General features: G+C 48.2%; 2 protein-coding genes across 2 annotated transcripts in view; one reads left to right on the forward strand and one right to left on the reverse strand.

Moving 5' to 3' along the window:
- Positions 1 to 2699, reverse strand: part of AACS (acetoacetyl-CoA synthetase) — a 41667-nt gene extending 38968 nt beyond the window's left edge. The window contains exon 1 of the mRNA XM_009555728.2: positions 2501 to 2699. Coding sequence (XP_009554023.2) covers positions 2501 to 2618 — 118 coding nt within the window. The 5' untranslated portion in view covers positions 2619 to 2699. The remainder of the gene's footprint in view (positions 1 to 2500) is intronic.
- Positions 2700 to 13143: 10444 nt separating this feature from the next.
- On the forward strand, positions 13144 to 20642 carry BRI3BP (BRI3 binding protein). The gene is made up of 3 exons (XM_009555729.2): positions 13144 to 13366; positions 15333 to 15435; positions 16089 to 20642. The coding sequence occupies exons 1-3, from the start codon at positions 13178 to 13180 to the stop codon at positions 16505 to 16507; spliced, it is 711 nt and encodes a 236-aa protein (XP_009554024.2). The 5' UTR covers positions 13144 to 13177; the 3' UTR covers positions 16508 to 20642.
- Positions 20643 to 21099: the final 457 nt, after the last annotated feature.

Here is a 21099-nt window from a genome sequence, read left to right on the forward strand (position 1 = left end):
CACAGAATGCAGCTTAACTTTTTGCGCTAAAACAGCATGAATGAAGAAAAACAAGATGCTTGCTAGCTAGATATAAAAACCATGACCTGCCATGAAACATGTGGAAATGAGCAGTTTAAGTTTTACATGATCATGAGGCAAATGAAGTAACCCAAAGAACATGTATCAAAAAAACACAAATCAAACTAAATACAATGTGTAAAATAGTTTTAGACATGAATAACTGAAGCTGATTTCTCATTGCCAGCTCGTAAATGACACTCCCAAGTCATGTCCATGCTGTTTGAAGCTGTGCCAACAGCCAAATTAAACATTAATACTCGCCATCACCAACAGGAGTAACAGTCTCCTGCTCTGCCAATTGTGTTTCCTATTTGATGCTTTCAGCTAAACACTTGAAGTCACTTGCTCCCATTATCTTTGGCTGGTCATCCTGCTACACACCTGATTGCTTCAGAAGTCATCTCCCCATGCCATTCCTACAAGGAGAACATCTTCCAGCTTTACAAGATAAATACATTCAAAACCATCTCTACACTGTTATTCGCACTTGATGGCTACAGCTGTTTCTCCACCCACTCCATCCCTCCCAGTCATTCTGTTCCATCAAGGCAATATTACTCCCTAGATATTACTCACATAGTAGAAGCAAGAGCAAAGAGTTCTCCATAACCCAACTCTTGTCCACATATTGCTTCAATTTCAGCCATCTAAATAACTCTTACTACTCCATCTAAGCTACTCTTCACTTCTGCATACAGCACTCCAGCTGTTCTGGGGATACATAAGACTTTAACAAAGGGAAGCTCAAGCTGCCCTCTCCTCCTGAAAAACGAATTGTAGCACATGCTCTAAATCATTTGATAAACGCAAAAAGCTACAAGTCATCAATAACTTTGTTTCTTATAACATGAAGAGATTGTTCTGTCCTACCTAAACTGTTTGCCCCAAAGGAGCTTTAGCATGCGAGTCCTTCAGGGCTATTACTCAGCCCTGTTACTCAGCAATTAAACACGGCATCTCACTACTGTGTGTTCAGTGTTGGACAGAGCCATGACATTTCAATGGTTCTGTTGCCCTTAGCTCTCCTCAGTCAGTCCACATCTTGACATTACATAAAGAATCCATTCTTAATTGTTGAAAAGCACATCAGTTCAAATCTAATGGAAGTTGACAAAGGTCTCTATATATGCACAGGAATCCACTTTAACTGGAGACAACCACTTCAAAGTGGGGTGAAAAAAGCTCTAGACATTACAGCTACAAACATGGGCAACCCACCTGAAAATGCATTCATTCTTGCTCACATGAATACCAGGTACATGACATTTCTACTTGGGAGTTAGCCAAAACCCTGGAGCAACTTGCTTCCTATGTAGCAGGTGAGTTAGACACCATCCACTTCTGTTCTAATGGGAAATCGCCCAGCAGTCAAACTAATGATCTGGTTTGCCCACATATTAAGTTCCAAATCAATACATACAACTCCTACAGACATGAACTTCTAGAAGCACTAGGAACATTGTCACTACTCCAGAATATCTCTGCTTAGACCACAGACATTTACACTGGACTGAACCTTGTCAGATCACTTGCCAATACTACTCCCTCCACCCCCACCAGAGAGATGATTATACAGAAGCTACATAAGCAACTCAGTCCCCAGATACACAAGGAGAACGGACAACATAAAAGCAGCCAGTCAGCATTGGAGGGCTTGACCCCCACATGCGCTGAATTCCACCTGGTTCGTGGTGTTAAAGATCCCACATGGCCAGCACCACTGACTCTTGACACCCTAGAGACATCACTAAAGTCAGTAGTCACTGAAACACAGAGCAATCTGGGATGAAAGACACTGCTGGAGGTCCAACCTCCGGCCAAAAGCTGGGCTAAATTCTAAACCGACAAGCTGTTTACGTGTCAGAGGACCACACATCTATTCACAACCATACAGGTATTTCTGAACGAGCATGAAGCAAAGTGTGAAGTTCAAGAGCTTGGACAGACACACAGCAAAGAAACTTGGCTTCCACCACCGAACCAGCTTACACACCACCTTGTAATTTTTAAGTATGCTGGGAAGTAAAAACACAGATTCAAAAAAAAACAAAGATAAGATTGCAAGCATGGCATTACCTCAAGGCTCACGCATAAACGCTGTTAAAGCGCCCTATTAAGGCTTACTTTAACCTCACAGCCACGATGGCAGCAACCGCTCCTTCCCGCACCCCCTAAGTCATTCCAGCACCGCTCCTCTCCCTGGAAACCCCGGCAGGCAGGGCCTCGGCCGCACGGGAGCGGCCAGCAGGTACCAGCGCCGGCGCTGCCCGGGCCGGCAGCCAGCAGCAGCCCCAGATAAGGCTGTTTGCGCTTCCCATCACCGTGGGCCTTCGCAGCCACAGCATCGCGGTCGCAGCCTGGACCCCTCGCCCCCCTCTCTAAGGCCAGGTCAGCGCTGGGGAGGCGCAGCCCCAGGGCCTCCCTGCCCACCGCTCACCCAGGCGGATCCCGCAGCTGCTGGCCACGGCGGCGCGGAAGCGGTCCATGTGGGTGTTGCGTTTGGTGTCGGGCTCCCACATCACCTGCGACTCCATGATCTCGGGCTCCCGGGACATGGTGGCGGCGGAGACGAACGAACTGGAGAAGGCGAGGAACCAAGCTCGCTTCCCCTCGTCAGCACAGCCCCCGCAACCCCAACTGAGCGGCCCCGCCCCCGCCCCGAGCTTTAAAGGCTGCCGAGCTTCAGCGCACCCACCCCTCCGTAACCTTCCGCCGCAGAGAAAAGAGTGCGGGCGCCGCGCCTCGCCCCGCCCCGCCCGCAGAGACACTGCCCGCTGCGGGGGGCGTAGAACCCCCTCCCAGGGCAGATCCCACCCTGGAACCGCTAAAGGTCACAGGAGCCACCGACGCATCCCCATCCCTGCAGAATCCCCGCAGCATCCCCGCTGCTCGGGTGGGTTCAGCAGCATCACCTGGGAAACGCATCTGACCCAATACTGGGAGGTTTCTCCCCAGTTCGCTTCCATAGCGCCCGCGTATCCCGCACCTCGGATTAAAATCGATCGCTTCTTTTGGAACGCGAGGTCTCGCGCTGACCATCGCTGTGTCGCAAGAGCTCATTTTGGCCACAGAGAGCTGGAGAAGCACCTCATGGCGATGCGTGCTGCTGAGACAACTGCTGTTTCCAAGGTCGTGATTCCCCTTCTAAGTCACAGGAGCCTCGAAAAACACGAATTTGATGATGATGGTACAGCCACGCGGTGTAAATACAGAAGTAAAACACATGCACTAGACAGTATGCTCGCTATAAATTCCACTGAGATTTTTTTGGCTGCTGAAATACAACTGTGTTACTAAACTTGCAAAACACGGCAATGAGATTTGAACAATCCTGCTGTTTTTATTTGTCCCAAGAAAGACCTTTGTTCTGGTTTGAGCTGAAGTGTTATTAATTTTCTAACTTTTCAGCCAAACCTCAGCTGAGTAACTTCATTTGTTTTAAGTTCACCACGTGTGTTTAGACAATGTCTGTCTCTAGAGATGAAAACACTGAGAATTTATAATTATCACTAAAGTAATGAAGCACTGGCAGGCAGAAAGACCATTGCATTTTTTTGTTCCTATGGAGGTGAAGGACATCCTTGAGGTGGTAGATTATCAAAGTGGGGAAAAGGGTCACACCTGCAGGGAGGAGCAGACAGGACCCAAAACTGACCACAGAGTGTACGTCATATATGTCACATGTGGTATGAAACTGAGTGGTCGTAGGATCATTAAGGTTGGAAAACACCTCTAAGATCATCCAGCGCAACCGGACCACAAGGGTCAGGCCCTCGCCTTGGATGGCTGGCATCTAACATAAACCTCATGTGTCCTTTTGCACCTAATCCCAGATCCATGAGTTCCTGAGTTCTGGTCCCAGATTCAGCTCCTGGTGCCAAGAACTTTCCCTGTTCCTGTTCTGCAGCATCCGTGATGATGAGAGTCATCAAGAGGTTCCATTTCCAACCCAAACCATTGTATGATTCTATGATTCTATGATGAATTTGTCTGTTTCAATAAATTTCGTTATTTTCGTTATTACTGTTTCATTACAGCTCTCTCAGTTTTAGCTTGCAGCCCACAAGCCTCTCCCTCATTTCCCTTTCCCTGGGGGCCTGGTGGGACTGGGATCACAGCTGCTCACATCTAGCTGTCGGTCAGGCTGGGAAGGGCTAAACCATGACACTCTTCCATATGGCACATGTGTAAGGAATTCCCCAGAGCCCAGAGAGCCTGGGCCAGCCAGAGGTGGCATCAAGACTCTTTGTATGCTTTTCTGCACCTCAGCAGCAGTGCTTGGGGAGGGCAGTGGTTATGTGGGAGATGCAGCCACAGACAGAGAGAGGGATGCAGGAGTCCCGGGCACGGGAGCTTCCCGGCTCCAGCTGGCCAAGGGAGCCATGGCAAGAACTACATGGAATCACAGAATCATAGAACCAACAGGTTGGAAAAGACCTCGTGGATCATCGAGTCCAACCATTCCTATCTGCCCCTAAACCATGTCCCTGAGCACCTTGACTACCTGTCTTGTAAATACCTCCAGGGATGGGGACTCAACAGGGATTGTTCCCGTGCCCCCTTCTGGTTGGAAGGAACATCAAAGCCTATCCAGTTCCAACCCCCTGCCATGGGCAGGGACACCTCCCACTGGATCAGGGGCTCCAAGTCCCATCCAGCCTGGATGAACACCTCCAGGGATGGGGCAGCCACAGCTTCCCAACCTGGGCCAAGGCCTCCCCACCCTCATTGCCAATAATTTCTTTCTAATGTCTAATTTAAATCTGCCTTCTTCCAACTTAGAACGGTTTTCTCTTGTCCTATCCCTGCAATCCCTGACCAAGAGCCCCTCTCAGCTTTCCTGGAGCCCCTTTCAGCCCTGGAAGCTGCTCTGAGATCTCTGGAAGCTGCTCTGAGGTCTCTCCACAGCCTTCTCTTCTTCAGGATAACAACCCCTGCTCTCTGTGTGTCCCCATAGCACCCCGCGCCGTCCTCTGGACCCTCGCACAACACCTGCTGCGCTGCCACCTAGCAACAAATGTTTAATTTCCCATTTTTAACCCCATTTTCGCCTTCACGCACAACCCCCCCCCCACACACCCCTTGACCCGCAGCAGCCACAGCCTCGGCCCCGCCGGCCCCGCGCGCGGAGGGATCCCGACGCCTCGGCCCCTGATTGGCTGCCGCGCGCCTGGCCCCACATCAGCCCAGAGCCCGCTCTTCCCACGGGGGACGCGCCGGCGCCGGGACGAGCCAATCAGAGCAGGGCTCTCATAAGCGCCGGCCGCCGCGGGCCAATCAGCGTGCGGGGCGGCAGGGGGCGCGCCCAATGGGCAGCGGGCGGGGCGCGGTCGCTCCGTGGAGCCGCGGGGGCCGCGCGGATTGTCCACATCTTTCCCGTTTTAAGGTGAAAAAGCATCTTTCCGCCACGCCAAGCGGCCTGTGCGTCGCAAAATGAAACGCGCAGCCGAATCACCCGGGAAGGGACCCAAAAAATGCTCTGGTTGAGCTGAAAAAGGCTAAAAGTGGACTGACCCCGTTAGTGCTCGAGGAAGGGAGCGCTGGGAATTCTTGGAACCCGGGGTTTGGGAAAGCCTGGCAGGCGTTCTCGTCATTAACAGCAGTGTTACTATTGCATCCTTATTTAGAACTGGTTATGCCTCCATGTTCCTCGTCCTCATTCCAGTTTTTCTTGATTCAAACGGTTTTGGTTTTTTCTTTCAAAAATGACTTTGGAAAAATGGGAAGGAAAAGGAGAAAGAAACAAGCCTTTAATGAGAAAATGGACATTAAGAGGACTGTGGTGACTGCCAGAAGTAGTTTGGAGACTACATTTGCGTAGCTGGAGGAAAAGAGCCCAAATCATCACAGAATCCCAGAACAACCGGGGTTGGAAGGGGCCCGCAGGGGTCAGCGAGTCCAGCTCCTGGCCCTGCCCAGGACACCCCAACGTTCACCCTGTGTGTCTCCATGTATTGTACAGATATTTCTGGAATACTGTCAGGCTTGGCGCCAGGACTGCTTCCCTGGGAGCTGTTCCAGGGCTCCACCACCCCCTGGGGGAAGAATGTTTTCCTAATGTCCAACCTTAACTCTCCCTTGGCATCTTCCTGCCATCCCCTCATGTCCTATCATAGAATCATAGAATAGTTTGGGTTAGAAGGCATCTTAAAGCCCATCCAGTTCCATCCCCCTGCCATGGGCAGGGACACCTCTCACTGGATCAGGCTGCCCCTGGCCTGGAACACCTTCAGGGATGGGGCAGCCACAGCTTCCCTGGGCAGCCTGGGCCAGGGCCTCACCTCCCTCATAATGAAGAAATTCATAGACTCACAGAATCACCAGGTTGGAAAGGACCCACTGAATCATCGAGTCCAACCATTCCTAACACTCCCTTAAACCATGTCTCTAAGCACTTCATCCACCCTTTCCTTAAACACCTCCAGGGAAGACAACTTGACCACCTCCCTGGGCAGCTGTTCCAGTACCCAATGACCCTTTCCGTGAAGAATGTTTTCTGATAACAAGCTTGAACCTTCCCTGGCGGAGCTTCAGGCCATTCCCCCTTGTCCTGTCCCCTGTCACTTGGGAGCTCCCTCCTCTCCACAACCTCCTTTCAGGTAGTTGTAGAGAGTGATAAGGTCTCCCCTCAGCCTCCTCTTCTCCAGGCTAAACAACCCCAGCTCTCTCAGCCGCTCTTCATAAGACTTGTTCTCCAGCCCCCTCACCAGCTTCATTGCTCTTCTCTGGACACGCTCCAGAGCCTCAACATCCTTCTTGTGGTGAGGGGCCAGAACTGAACACGGGATTCGAGGTGCGGTCTCACCAGTGCAGAGTACAGAGGGAGAATAACGTCCCCAGACCTGCTGGTCATGCTGTTTCTGATACAAGCCAAGATGCCATTGGCCTTCTTGGCCACCTGGGCACACTGCTGGCTCATGTTCAGTCGCTGTCAACCAATACCCCCAGGTCCTTCTCCTCCAGGCAGCTTTCTAGCCAGACTTCTCCCAGTCTGTAGCACTGCATAGGGTTGTTGTGCCCCAAGTGGAGGACCCGGCATTTGGCCTTGTTAAACCTCATGCCATTGGCCTCAGCCCAGTGGTCCAGCCTGTTCAGATCCCTTTGGAGCCTCCCTACCCTCCAGCAGATCCACACCTCCACCCAGCTTAGTGTCATCTGCAAACTTGCTAAGGGTGCACTCAATGCCTTCATCCAGGTCATTGAGAAAGACACTGAACAGGGCTGGACCCAGTACTGAGCCCTGAGGAACCCCACTTGTGACTGGCCTCCAGCTGGAGTTAACTCCATTGACCACCACTCTCTGGGCCATCCAACCAGTTTTCCACCCAGGAGAGTGTGCGCCCATCCAGGCCAGAGGCTGACAGTTTCTGAAGCAGAATGCTGTGAGAAACTGTGTCAAAGGCTTTACTGAAGTCCAAGAAGACTCCATCCACAGCCTTTCCCCCCATCCAGTAGTTGAGTCACTATGTCATAGAAGGTGATCAGGTTAGTTTGGCAAGATCTGCCTTTCATGGACCCGTATTGCCTGGGCCTGATCACCCGGTTCTCTTGCATGTGCTTCATGGTAGCACTCAAGATTACCTGTTCCATGACTTTCCCCAGCACTGAGGTGAGACTGACAGGCCTGTAGTTCCCCAGATCATCCCTGCAGTTCCTCCTTATGTCTAATCTAAATCTGCCCCTCTCCAGTTTATACCCATTCACCGTTGTCCTATCACCACAAGCCCCTATGAATAGTCCCTCTCCAGCTTTCTTGTAGCCTCTTCAGGTACTGGAAGGTCACGATAAGATCTCCTTGGAGCTTTCTCTTCTCCAGGCTGAACAAGCCCAACTCTCTCAGCCTGTCCTCATGTGGAAGGTGCTTCAGCCCTCAGATCATCTTTGTAGCCTCCTCTGGACCCGTTCCAACAGTTCCATCTCCTTCTTATGTTGAGGATTCCAGAACTGGACACAATACTCCAGATGAGGTCTCACAAGAGAGGAATAGAGGGGCAGAATCCCCTCCCTCGCCCTGCTGGCCACTCGTCTTTTGATGCAGCCCAGGACACGGTTGGCCCTCTGGGCTGCAAGCACACATTGCCGGCTCACGTCGAGCTTCTTATCGACCAGTACTCCCAAGTCTTTCTCTGCAGGACAGAGAAGGTCACCAGAGAGAAGAGCTCAGCTCCATCTCCTCCTCCCCTTCCTTCCCTTGTGAGGAAAGATAAAATTAACTGGAATTGACCATTTCAAAATCTCCTTAAGCTTTGCTTTATGCCTACTACTTATAATAGGTTAAAGATTAAATCATGTTTTCTGCTTTAGATTAAATTAGGAGCCCTGCAAAAGATGCTTCAGGGTTGATTAGCAGTAATAACGATGACACTGCTTGGTTTGTGGTGTATGAGGTAACCCACCTGCAAGCAGTCTGTGAAATTAGAACAAGTGATGAAATCCACGGACCTGTGAGATAAAAGTGTTGTAATAATACCTCGCAGCAATCTATGCAGTATGCCGAGGCCTGACCGTGATCCATTGATCCGACGCCTGGTTTAGGAAATCTAAAGATTTTGGAAGGGTTTTAAATAATCCCCTGTTGAGAGTGGGCACCAGCTGGTTAATGAGTCTGTAAGAACCAGAAACTCCTGACTCATTTGGCATCCATGATCTCTGAAACCTCAGCGTGGTGTCAGGAGCACAAGCAACCAGAATCAAGATGAAAAGTGTTTGCAGAAAGGGAAGAAAAAAGAAAAGGAAAAGAGAAAAAGATGGAAAGCAGCGGTGACACATTGCAAGAAAAGCCTTGCAGAGCTGGCAGCAAAACATGGAGAGAAAAGCCCTGAAAGGACAAGTGGTCATAAAGCAATCAGTTGTGACAAATTGAGGCTGTGAGATGAAGTAAAAACAGAAAAATAAGGGTCAGTAAGGTTAAGGACTGGTCCGCAGAAACACTAGTTGGCTGTGCTTTTTTTTTCATTATAAAACTTATTTTAGAAGAGACAATCCTATGATGTGCTAAAACTTTGACATCAAGAAGGCTCCAATGTACTCTCAGGTACTGTTCAGATCGGTGTGAAATCCCTGTATCTGAGTAAGACATCTTATGCAGTTTCTAGTTCAGATCAGGAAACAGAGTCCACTCATGCTGGTTCTTTACAGTGAGACTTTCATCAAAGGACCTTTCTAGAACCTCACAGTTGTCCTAATTAAGAAGTTCAGTGTGGTTGAGATCAATATTTCATGCCGTGATGCAATGTATTCTTTGAGCAGATGCAATTTCGTTTATTTAAACGAGAAAGGTGAAATACTGCGTAATTTCATAAGAGCTGTGGATTTGGAGAGATGAACGTACCTGAAATAAACTCACTGAGACAGGTCAGGAAATCAATTAAATGCCAGGGAAGATTCCCAGATTATCCTTATATGACCTCGTATGAAGGACAACCTCAAGCACAGGTTTCCAAAGGCAGCCTCTGAAATGGACCTCTGAGCCTCTGTGAAGAATGGATGGAAAGAAACAACAAACACTTTGCAGAAGTGTCTTTGAGGGGGATCCCATGATGGAAAGTCACATAAAGAAGTAGGAACTTCCCCAGATACACAGAAACAAGACCCATCAGACCAGAAACAGCCCAAGGGAGGCCCAGACAGGGAATGCCAACTGGATGCATATAGAAGTGGCACAGGAAACAACGCTTCTGACAGTTAATTAAGTTATAATCGTGTTTTTGTACCACATGGCTCTTTACATGCAAGAAATGCCCCAGAAGTGGCCACTGCACTGTGTGCTGGGAACCCAGGCACAACGCTGAGGGCAGATATCCAGGAACCTCCTAGGAACCTCAGAAATATCCATCAGGAGTTAACAACTCATTCTTGGAGAAGTGTGAGTTAGACTTCAGAATATACACAGGTATATGCCACCTTAAAAGAGAACGAAAGCACCATTTATAAATATATAATGAACCTTTATCCTACCGAAAATCAAGTAAGATTCTAAGTACCTTCCTGGATCTGGGCCCAACCCTTTAAGGGACAAATATAAATAAATGCTGAAAGGTCTAGGCCATTCTGCTAAAGAGGAAAATGAGTGTTTTGGCCAGACTAAAACTGGGGGAAAAGGCCATCACCCGGATATCTGTATTCTAGGTGCCTACTTGACTACACAGCAGCAAGCCTCAGGCTCAGCCACAAGGTTTAAGCATCAGGGATGCATGGAATGAAGTCCAAGAAAAGTACCTCAAGTTAATGCAGAGACTGGAAGAGCTCCCAGTTGCACCCCTGACTCTGGGAGCTCCCCAGGAAGGGGCAGGTAAAAGCAGAGATCCTCACACAACAGACGTGACTATGAGCCACCAGAACCTTCCAAGACACAACAAGATACTCAGGGAGGGTGTTGGGATCCCCAGTGCCTTGAAGTAGCTGTTGGGTGATTTAGCAAACATTTCGTGCCCCAGCTCATGTCATCAGTGGGTGCAGAATGTGCACCACAGACCTACAGATCTGATCTTATATTGTTGTCATTGTGTTCCTATGTTGTCTAGCTCAGGCAATTAACAATGAATCAGAATGTGCTCTGAAGGCAATAAAGCACTTTTCTGTCTCCCGGGGATTCTTTCCTCACTCTGCTAACATCCTGGTTGGGTTTCACTGCCCAGGAGGAGCTGATAGCATGGGTTTATACTTCCTAATCGGTCTTTTGTTAGCCTGGTTACTCAAGACAGATCAACATAAAACCTGTCAGAAGAAAGAGTCACGCCAAAGAGTGTGCTAAATTTCAGCGTGTACATCTGAGTCAGAGTTTCTCAATGGTAAAGACACAAGAATCTTTCAGAATCCCTCAATCTGAAGTTAATGGTCTGCCAAAAAGATAGGTGTCATTTTTTTTTTTTCACATTACACTTCTATGTTCCCTTTGTCCCTTGGGAATTGTTCCTGGGAGTCTGGTCAGAGAGGGATACCCATGCAGGAGAGGCAGCTTGCTCTACTCTCTCTGAGGATTTTTATGAGTCTCTCCTAAGTAGCAACCTGAAATTAAAAGCTCCACAGGAGACAAACTGGGGTCGAGAAAGGATCATGAGTCGGCGATGCACCCCTGCAGAAAAGGTGCCCAGCAGCATCCTGGGCTGTGCCAGTAAGAGCATAGCCAGGAGGCGGAGGAACGTGATGCTTCCCATTGGTTTGGCACTTCCAAGACCATGTATGGAGTGGTGTGCCCAGGCTTGAACTCCACGCTGCGAGAAGGACGTTGATACTGGAGTCAGTCCAACAGCAGGCGCAGAGCAGGGCAGGGGCCTGGAGCACAGGGTGTGTGAGAGGGCTCGGAGAGAGCAAAGGCAAGACCTTAACTCTGGAACAGAGAAGATTTGAGCCAGAACCTTCTCAAAGGTGCATGCTGACAGCAGGAGAGTCAGAAGATCAGAGTCACAGAATCACAGCATGGTCAGGGTTGGAAGGGCCCCCTGGAGCCTCCAACCCTCCTGCTAAAGCAGGGTCACCTCGAGCCGGTCGCAAAGGGACACGTCCAGGCAGGGTTTGAGTATCTCCAGAGAAGGAGACTCTACAGCCTCCCTGGGCAGCCTGTTCCAGTACCCCAGCACCCTCACAGGAAAGATTTCTTTTCCTCATGTTCACACAGAACTTCTCATGCTCCTGTTTGAGCCCAAGAAAGCTGGGGAGGGACTTTTTACAAGGGCTTGTAGTGATAGGACAAGGAGGAATGGCTTTAAATCAGAAGAAACAGATTTGCATTTGAGATTAGGAAGAAATTCTTCACAGTGAGGGAGGTGAGGCCCTGGCCCAGGCTGCCCAGGGAAGCTGTGGCTGCCCCATCCCTGGAGGGGTTCCAGGCCAGGTTGGATGGGGCTTGGGCAGCCTGAGCCAGTGGGAGGTGTCCCTGCCCATGGCAGGGGGTGAAACTGTATGGGCTTTGATGTCCCTTCCAACCTGAACCATTTGATGATTCTATGATTCTGTTTGTACATTTACGTATGTAAATTTACATGCATTTATAAATTTATGTGCGTAGATTGTTATGCTGACAGGAGTTAAAAATGCACTTTATGGGCTTTCCCATTGTTGTGAAGTTTACAGGAAAGACCGGTGTCAGTAACGGAACAGTAAAGCAAACCAGAGAATCAGAGTTCTGATAGAAGGTCTTACAGCAACTGAGGGCTTTAGGGTCGCTTCCAAGCCAAGCCATTCCGTGGTTCTATGATCTCCTTTTAGGTAGTTGTAGAGAGTGATAAAGTGTCTTGCACAGACCTTTGTGCCTCCGGGAGACTGCACAAGAACACCTAAATTTCAACCAATTTCAACCTAACAGGCTGAGAGAGGTTGTTCAGCCTGGAGAAGAGGAGGCTCCGAGGAGATCTTAGAGCAGCTTTCAGTAGTGAAAGGGGCTCCAGGAAAGCTGGGGAGGGGCCTGGTGGGATAGAGTGAGGGGGAATGACTTTAAATTGCATGGGGGAAGATTTAGATCAGACACGAGGAGGAAATTCTTCCTGGTGAGGGTGGGGAGGCCCTGGCCCAGGCTGCCCAGAGCGGTGGTGGCTGCCCCATCCCTGGAGGGTTCCAGGCCAGGTCGATGGGGTTTGGAGCCCCTGATCCAGCAGGAGGTGTCCCTGTTGGGCTTTGAGGTCCCTTCCAAGCCAAGCCATGATTCTATGATCTCAGTAGAAGGGCTATACTGACCACTATAGTGGACAGTTGCAGAGAGCGATAAAATCTCTTGCACAGACCTTTCCGTCTCAGGGGGGGCTGCACAGGAACCCAACAGGCTGGGGGAGCTGCGGTTGCTCAGCCTGGAGGAGAGGAGGCTCGGGGAGTCCCTTTGATACAGCTGCAGCCATGCAGCCGGGCGGGGGCGCCCACGTTGCAGTTGGCTGTGCGGCCGAGCGGGGGCGCCCCGGCGGCTCTCCATGCAGTTCCCGTTCGGGCCGGGTGGGGGCGCTGCAGTTGCAGGTCCTGTTCGGGCCGAGTGGGTGCGCTGCAGTTGCAATTCCCTTTCAGGCCGGGCGGGGGCGCTGCAGTTGCAGTTCCGGTTCGGGCCGGGCGGGGGCGCTGCAGTTGCAATTCTTATTCGTGCCGGGCGGGAGCGCTGCCGTTGCAGTTGCCGTTCCGCCGAGCGCGGGCGATGGCGATGGCGGCGGGGCGGGCGCTGTTGGTGCTGGTGCTGCTGCTGGGCGGCGTGGCGGGGCCCGGGGCGCGGGCGGCGAGGGGCCGCGGGGCCGACAAGCAGAACAGCTTCCGACGAGCCGCCAGCGGCCTCTACCAAGGCGTCAGTGGTGTCTTCGGTGAGGAAAACGTGAGGGCCTTGCAGAAGGTGAGCGCCGGTCCCTGCCCCCCGCATCCCGCCGTATCCTTTTCCTCCATCCCGCGTGTCCCTTTCCCCTTCATGACCGCGTGTCCTGTCCTTCCCCTTCCCTTCCATTCCTTCCCTTCCCTTTCCTCTCCCCTTCCCCTTTCCTCTCCCGGTCCCCTTTCCTTTCTCCTTCTTTCCCTTTTCCATTCCCCCTCCTTCCCCTTTCCCCTCCCCTTCCCCTTTCCTCTCCCGGTCCCCTTTCCTTTCTCCTTCTTTCCCTTTTCCATTCCCCCTCCTTCCCCTTCCCCTTTCCTCTCCCGGTCCCCTTTCCTTTCTCCTTCTTTCCCTTTTCCATTCCCCCTCCTTCCCCTTTCCATTTCCTCTCCCCTTCCCCTTTCCATTTCCTCTCCCCTTCCCCTTTCCATTTCCTCTCCCCTTCCCCTTTCCATTTCCTCTCCCCTTCCCCTTTCCATTTCCTCTCCCCTTCCCCTTTCCATTTCCTCTCCCCTTCCCCTTTCCATTTCCTCTCCCCTTCCCCTTTCCATTTCCTCTCCCCTTCCCCTTTCCATTTCCTCTTCCCCTTTCCTTTCTCCTTCTTTCCCTTTTCCATTCCCCCTCCTTCCCCTTTCCATTTCCTCTCCCCTTCCCCTTTCCTCCCCCGGTCCCCTTTCCTTTCTCCTTCTTTCTCTTTTCCATTCCCCCTCCTTCCCCTTCCCTTTCCCCTCCATCCCCACGCTTCCTTTCCCTTTGGCTGCCCCCCACATCCCTGGGTGCTGGACCCATGGCAGGAGGGGGGCTTTGGGTGGGGAAACCATGCTTGGTGCCAGGCCCGCTGCAAAAAAACTCCATGAATAAATCTCAATATAAGGGTTATTTCAGGCAGGGGAGGCGGCCGTGGGGGAGTTCTTTGTGCACATGGGGTGCGCATCAGCACAGCATCCTGGGCAGAGGGACGGTACCCGCACATCCCTCCCCTCCACCGGGGTAGAAGGAACAGAATCTGAGAGAGCGACCTGCAGATCCTGAGACAGATGGGCTCGGTTCTCAGTTGCTCTAAGAACTTCTATCAGAACTCTGGTTCTCTGGTTTGCTTTACTGTTCCATTGATGGCACCAGTGTTTCCTGTAAACATCACGATAATGGGAAAGCCCACAACGTGCATTTTTAACTCCCATCAACATATAAATGTATGTGCATAATCATAGAATCCTAGAATGGTTTGGGTTGGAAGTGACCTTAAGGCCCATCTAATGCCAACCCCCCTGCCTTGGGCAGGGACACCTTGCCCTGGATCAGGGGCTCCAAGGCCCATCCAACCTGGCCTTGAACACCTCCAGGGATGGGGCAGTCATAACTTCCCTGGGCAACCTGGGCCAGGCTCTCACCACCCTCATTGTGAAGAATTCCCTCCTTTTCTGTAGTCTAAATCTGCCCCTCTCCATTTTAAAGCCATTCCCCCTTGTCCTGTCACTCTATGCCCTTGGAAAAAGTCCCTCCCCAGCTTTCTTGTAGCCCCCTCTCTGTACTGGAAGCTGCTCTAAGTACAGAAGAAGCTGCACTCCCCAGAGCCTTCTCTTCTCCAGGCTGAACGACCCCATCTTTCTCAGCCTGTCCTCATAGCAGAGGTGCTCCATTCCTCTCATCATCTCCATGGCCTCCTCTGGACCCATTCAACAGTTCCATCTCCTTCTTATGTTGGGGACTCCAGAACTGGACACAGGGATCCAGATGGGATCTCACAAGAGCGGAACAGAGAGGAGGAAACGCCTACATACCTAGAATAAGGGCAATTGGAATAAGTAAATCTATGAGATACAGTGTTTAAAAAACGTGTACAGTTATGTTATATTCCTTTGAGGATTTGAAAATAGTTTGCAATTTGTGTTTCATGAATTATAATTCTGATCGTGACCAGTCAGTTTCAAAGTGCCTTTAAGGAATTGAGGATTTTTTTTTTATTATTTTAATTTTCAATTTTATTTCTCAGTTTTTCTCAAGGTTGACAGAGAGGTTTGTGAATGGGGTGGATGTATTAATGGACACATTCTGGAGAATATGGACTGATTTGTTAGATGTTCTTGGAATTGATGGTAAGTGTGATGCCTGTTAACTCTGGAACCATACCAGCCTGTATTGATGTTTACAAGCATAGGCCAAGTGGGGAAACAATTACATTTTATCACACATTAAATGTCTATCTGTGGTATCTTTATCTGCTTCACGTGGCTTTGATTTTGCTATTAGTACTTTCAAACAAGAGGACTAAACCCAGCTGTTCCATTTCTGTATATGCATCTACAGGACATCTATAACACCTTACAGCTCTTGGTTGATTTCTTGGTACCATAATTAAATGGATGCATGCGGCCAGGAGTGGTGCAGAGAGGTAAAGGATTACTAGAAGAAGGAAAGGTGCAATCGAGAGCCTTTAGAATATAACTTTTAAAAAGCAGGATCTTTGGCTTCAGTATGAACTTGACCTTAGGCCCCGTAGTAGTTTGTCTTTAAAGAACCTTTAGCACCTCTATTTTAAAAGAATTCGTTCAATTGCATCATTGGAGCTGATCCAGTGATTTCAAAAAAGGTCCATCCAGAAATAGATGAACTAACTTTACCCCTTATTTTAGAAAAAGCAGTCATGACCCCACTGCATGGTGGCCGTTTGAAGCTGTGCTTGCATTTTTGCCCTTATCACTTTGGCATGTGATTGTTAATGCTCTGTAAATTTTCCTTTGTTTTTCAGCCTCCAATTTGACTCATTATTTCAGCCCAGCGGCAATTGCCAACAACCCGACCCGTGCTCTTCTCCTGATTGGTGCCATTTTACTTGCCTATTGGTTTTTATCTCTCTTCCTTGGATTCTTCTTCTATCTTCTGCACATGCTGTTTGGTCGCTTTTTCTGGATCGCAAGGGTTGCCCTTTTCACTCTCTCATGCATCTACATCCTCCAGAAGTACGAAGGTGACCCAGAACACGCAGTCCTGCCTCTCTGCTTTGTTGTAGCAGTCTACTTCATGACGGGGCCAGTTGGATTTTACTGGAGAAGAAACACCAACAGCAGCCTTGAGGAGAAGATGGACCACCTGGATAGTCAGATCAGACTTCTGAACATACGTCTCTCTAGGGTGATTGAAAACCTGGACAGAGCCAGCGACCAATGAACCAGCCCCCACAGACCACTGTACACCAGCTCTAGAAAATTCCTAAGCACTGTTTCACTCGAAGTTACAAAGCAACAAAACATCACATGGTAAAAAGTGTGCAAAGTTATAACTTTTCATCATGTGCGAGACTAACTTACCTAGATTATACACTCAGCCATTATACTTGTAGGAAACAAAAACCATCTAAACAATTCAGCTGTATATTCCAAGTTTTAAGCAGTACTAGAATTTTCTCAGTAGATAAAAGCTTACTTTTACAAGCATTTAAAAACATCTTTTGTAAAGTTTTTATAAAAGCAAATCAAGTAGTCTTTCAAATACTGAAATTGAGCTCAACATATGCAAATTTGACACTTAAAAAGTTAAAAAGAAAAAAAAAAACTCAAGCTCTCAAACAACTTCCATTGAGAAGTAAATGCTGTGGGTCCACATTTTTTTTTTTTCCAAGTTGCGGTTGTTTTTGGTTTATTGTTGGCTCATTTCATTGCCTTGAAGTTGCCTTTCATAGAGTATCAGATGAGGAATTTTCTGGTATCCAGGCCAAAAAATTCACACCACAGCTTTTAATAGGAGGTGGGGAATGAGGGAGAAGGAAGGTTTCATAAATTTGAAGTCCTTAAATGCCAGTCCAGTCTGAGGAGCCGAGATGTGCACGTGTGGCATTATTCCGTTGCATGTCATCCCAAGAGTTTTAATATGATATATGAAAGGAAATCTGCTTTCATAAATCGACAGAAAAGGAAGAGATGTAGCATGGCAAACTGTAATTCATATTTGATCTTCACAGTGAAGCATCTTCCAAGCATAAGAGCATAGAATAGAACAAAACATGATTTTTAATGTCAGGACCCACATACTTTCTCAAAAAAGGCAGCAGTTAAAACACCTGCAAATGTATTGTTGCTTAAAGCTTTCTCAGGACCAATAAGCGGCAATAAATTACCTTCAGGAAGATCTGGATTTTTTTCTAAAATTATAAGAGTTTTATAGGAGCTTTTTGCTTGAAGTCTCTGTCCTCACTCCATTGGGTTTTGAGGAAAGCGAGTCACCTTGTGAGATGGGTGTATTAAGCAGCCAGATTTCAAAGTGACGTAGGAGCTTTTAAGCAATTCTGTTAATATTTTGAAGGATTCTGTGTATTTATGACCTTAGAATTGTCTGGCTTGGTAGACTGCCAAAGCTTTGTAAGGTTTGCTGAGATGCATTGAAACGAAAGTCACCTCAGGGAAGAAAGCCTGGTGCGTGGTTTGACGTGGGAACCCGGGGCATTCAATGATAGAAACGGGAAGGGAGGGGAAGCACCCGTGCAGAGCACTGCAGAGGGAAAACGGACCACAGCCAACAACTACGTATTCCATAATGTCTTAAAGAACAAGTAGAGGAAAAGCGACACAAAAATTGGTCTGTTGTAGGGACTGGCTGAAAAAAAAAGGGAGCAAATACGAGTAGGAGATCCATGTGCTGTTGCTTTGCCTGCAAGTGCCAGCTCCAGGGCCAGCCAGAACACAGCTTCGGCTTCTCATTTTGTTAGGTGGAGCTTTTGTTGGCTGCAAAGCTTAACTGAATGTGACTGTGGGGTGAATTGATTTTTCTCTTAATGCTGAAGTTTAATACTCTTCTTAAAATGTGTGTCCCTTGCCTAAGCTCTTTTGGTCTGTATGTGACATTGACTGCGGGGTTACTTTAAAGTCCATGTCAATGGCCTTCATTCCAAACTGTGATCGCTGCAGTTCAACACAGTTGAAGTTCATTTGCAGTTGGCACTGCTGTAATCCATTTTAATTTTTTGTGTTGCCTGCGAGTCCCCCTGCACCCCATTTACCAAGAAACGCATATTTAGAATTGCAAAGTAACTGCTTTTCATAACTCAGAATCTTTCCCGTGCACAGATAAGTACTATGGCAACAAGTAGTCCGCTCTGTTAGGCTGAAAGTGTAAATTGCAGTATATTCCTTGTTACAGCTCATTTTCCATAGTATTACAGAGTCTTCCCTGTAAATTCAGTCGTCCTGCTGTTGTATGCAGAGGACCGGGCTAAGACACCAACCTGGAATGAGGAATCGATGAGCAAAGCTTGTCAGGTCTTGATGCTTTTTGCCAAATTTGAGGCCTGAGGACCAAAGCCTGCAAACCTCACTCGTGCAAGCGGCTCCGTCGGCTTCAGTAGGGCAACGTGCATGAGTTGGTTTGGCATAGAGTGTATTTTATATAATCTGTATTTAATGCTGAAGTGAAAAATAATGAATCGTTTATATATTAAGGGTTGTCTATAAGAAAGATTTCATTTAAAATACTATATAAAAGTTAATTTGGATTATAGTTTCTCCATGTCTAATAACTTATCTTAGTTTTGTAAAATCAGCACTCCTATATGAATACTCTTAATTTTGATCACCCTGCTGCTTGAAAAAAAGTATTTTTATATTTACTTGCATCCCGTGTATATCAGAATGTTATGTGAAAAGCGGTATATATAAAGTGGGATATTTTTAATCAGTATTTTCCCAGCGCTCAGTTTTCACGTTAGTCAAATTCAGAAGTAATGATTTTTTTTTTTAAAGCACAATCTAATCTTCAGTATATGTACTTTAAAAATGCTCTGTATTTTTAAACATGCACTGTAGTGAAAGCGCTTTGGGGACATGAATGTGGTATTGTATTTAACCTCTTCTGACTTTTGTAAATACCTTTTAGAAATATTTTCCATACCGAGTCATCAAGTTGATCCATCGAGGTGTTTGCTGTTTTTTAGAACCCGTTCCGGTGACAGTGGTTGCACTGCTTTTGTATTGCCATTGGCCAGAGCACCTTGTGCGAACGCGCGGCCACGCAGGTGTTGCCTCCTCACCCGTGGATAAACCGAGACACCGAATGTGACAGGCTGCCCGAGTCGGTGGTGAAATGGGAATGAACCCCATGTCCTGAGCTCCTGGCCTTCAGCTCTAACCACTAGATGGCTTGATGGAAGGTGGGTCGCACATCTTCTGCTTCCCCTATTCCAGTAGGGTGAGGTGGGCACACACCCCGCTGCCCTTCCCTCCAGAGGCTGTGTGCAAGGACCCATTCCTGTCGATTGACCATCCTGCTTGCAGCAGCCTCGTGAAAATGTCACCCCATTCAACTGTTAAAGATGGACTTCAGACTGTCCAGTATGAAATGCTGGTGAGGTCTCAAGTGTTTAAAACTTCATACTTAAGACCTAATATTCGAAATGACTATAGTATTTTCAATGTGTTCACTTTTTTTGCAAGACGAACATGAGTCGCTGTTTCTTTGGAAGCACACCTTCCCCTGTAGATACCTGCCCTGTCATCCTGGGAACATAATGCTGTTAACAGTGGTGTTGGATGTTGGAGTACAACGTGTAAAACCTGGTGTAAATCAGTGCTGTACTTCATAGTGCATCTGCCAAACTGTGGTTTGCTTGTAAAGACTCGTTGCATCGTTAGTGTGGAAAATAGACCAGAATCACCCTTAGCTCTGCAATGGTGTGGGAGTGTTTCAGTGTGATTTGCCTCACGTACTGATCCGTATTTGGCAGCTAATGACATAAATGACTGTAATTCTCTTTGTCCGGGTTGGAAAATAAAAGGTTTCATTGTATCCGCATGTATTTTAAACTTTTGGGTAATTCCGTCCAACTGTGATGGCTGCGCATTTAAAAACTGATCTTTCCTTTCCTCGAATGCTCTTTGCTGTGGTGGCACTCATTATCGGCACTGCTGTTAGCGACTCGCATCTTGTTTTGTACCTGTTTCCAGACTGTAGTGCTTGAGTTTGTACAACTGTGTTTATGTAAGAAATAATTCGGTCTGAAGAAACGCTCCATGTGTGCTTTTGACGCGTGATCCGTAGGGAATGACTGGGTTCTACTGACAATGTGGTGAAGTAGTTACATATCTTGTAGAGGGATTAGTTATGGAGCTTCACGTGCAGTTATTCATGTGATGTGAAGTGGCTGTAGACTGATCCCACACATTGGCCATGGAATAAAATGGTTATGGACGCTGCTTCCAGCTGCCAGTGCCATTCCACCCCTCCGTCAGTCTCCTGGGAGGGGGTTTGAGCCGCCCTGTGCCAAGCCCGGAGGGAAATGCCTGTGGAGGAGCAGCCCAGAAATCGGGAATAAAATAAAATCAAATCTCCTTTGTGGACTTGATGATCCAAGAGGTCTTTTCCAATCTGATGATTCTATGATTAATACCGATGTAGTATTAGGAAGCAGGTGTTCTTATTGCAGAGCTGGATGCAGGGGGTTCGTTCCACCTTTTGTGCATGCCAAACTGCTCTGTCGGTTCTTTTATTACAAGAAAATACGGATTATCGTTAGAATTCCCAGAATAATCATACATATTAATTACATCTCCCCTCACCTTTGTGCGTGCTCAGGTATTTGAGGTGGGGGTCTTTGAGGGCCAGCCTCCAACTGAACCTCCCGTTGATGTCTCCATCTCTGGTTTACAACCCAGGTCGATTTGCTCTCTGATTGTTGCTGTTCTGGATCCAAGCATTTTCTGCTGGTTCCACGTCTCTGGCCTCGAGCTGTGCCTGGGGAGGTTCAGATTGGACATCAGGAAAAACTTCTTCAC

The sequence above is a fragment of the Cuculus canorus genome, chromosome 17, assembly GCF_017976375.1.
Source record: "Cuculus canorus isolate bCucCan1 chromosome 17, bCucCan1.pri, whole genome shotgun sequence".
In the NCBI taxonomy this organism is placed as follows: Eukaryota; Metazoa; Chordata; class Aves; order Cuculiformes; family Cuculidae; genus Cuculus; species Cuculus canorus.

Coding starts and splice junctions, on each gene's coding strand:
- BRI3BP (XM_009555729.2), top strand. CDS start 13,178: ATGGCGATGGCGGCGGGGCGGGCGCTGTTGGTGCTGGTGCTGCTGCTG. Junction 13,367..15,332: donor ACGTGAGGGCCTTGCAGAAG/GTGAGCGCCGGT, acceptor TTTATTTCTCAG/TTTTTCTCAAGGTTGACAGA. Junction 15,436..16,088: donor AGATGTTCTTGGAATTGATG/GTAAGTGTGATG, acceptor TTTGTTTTTCAG/CCTCCAATTTGACTCATTAT.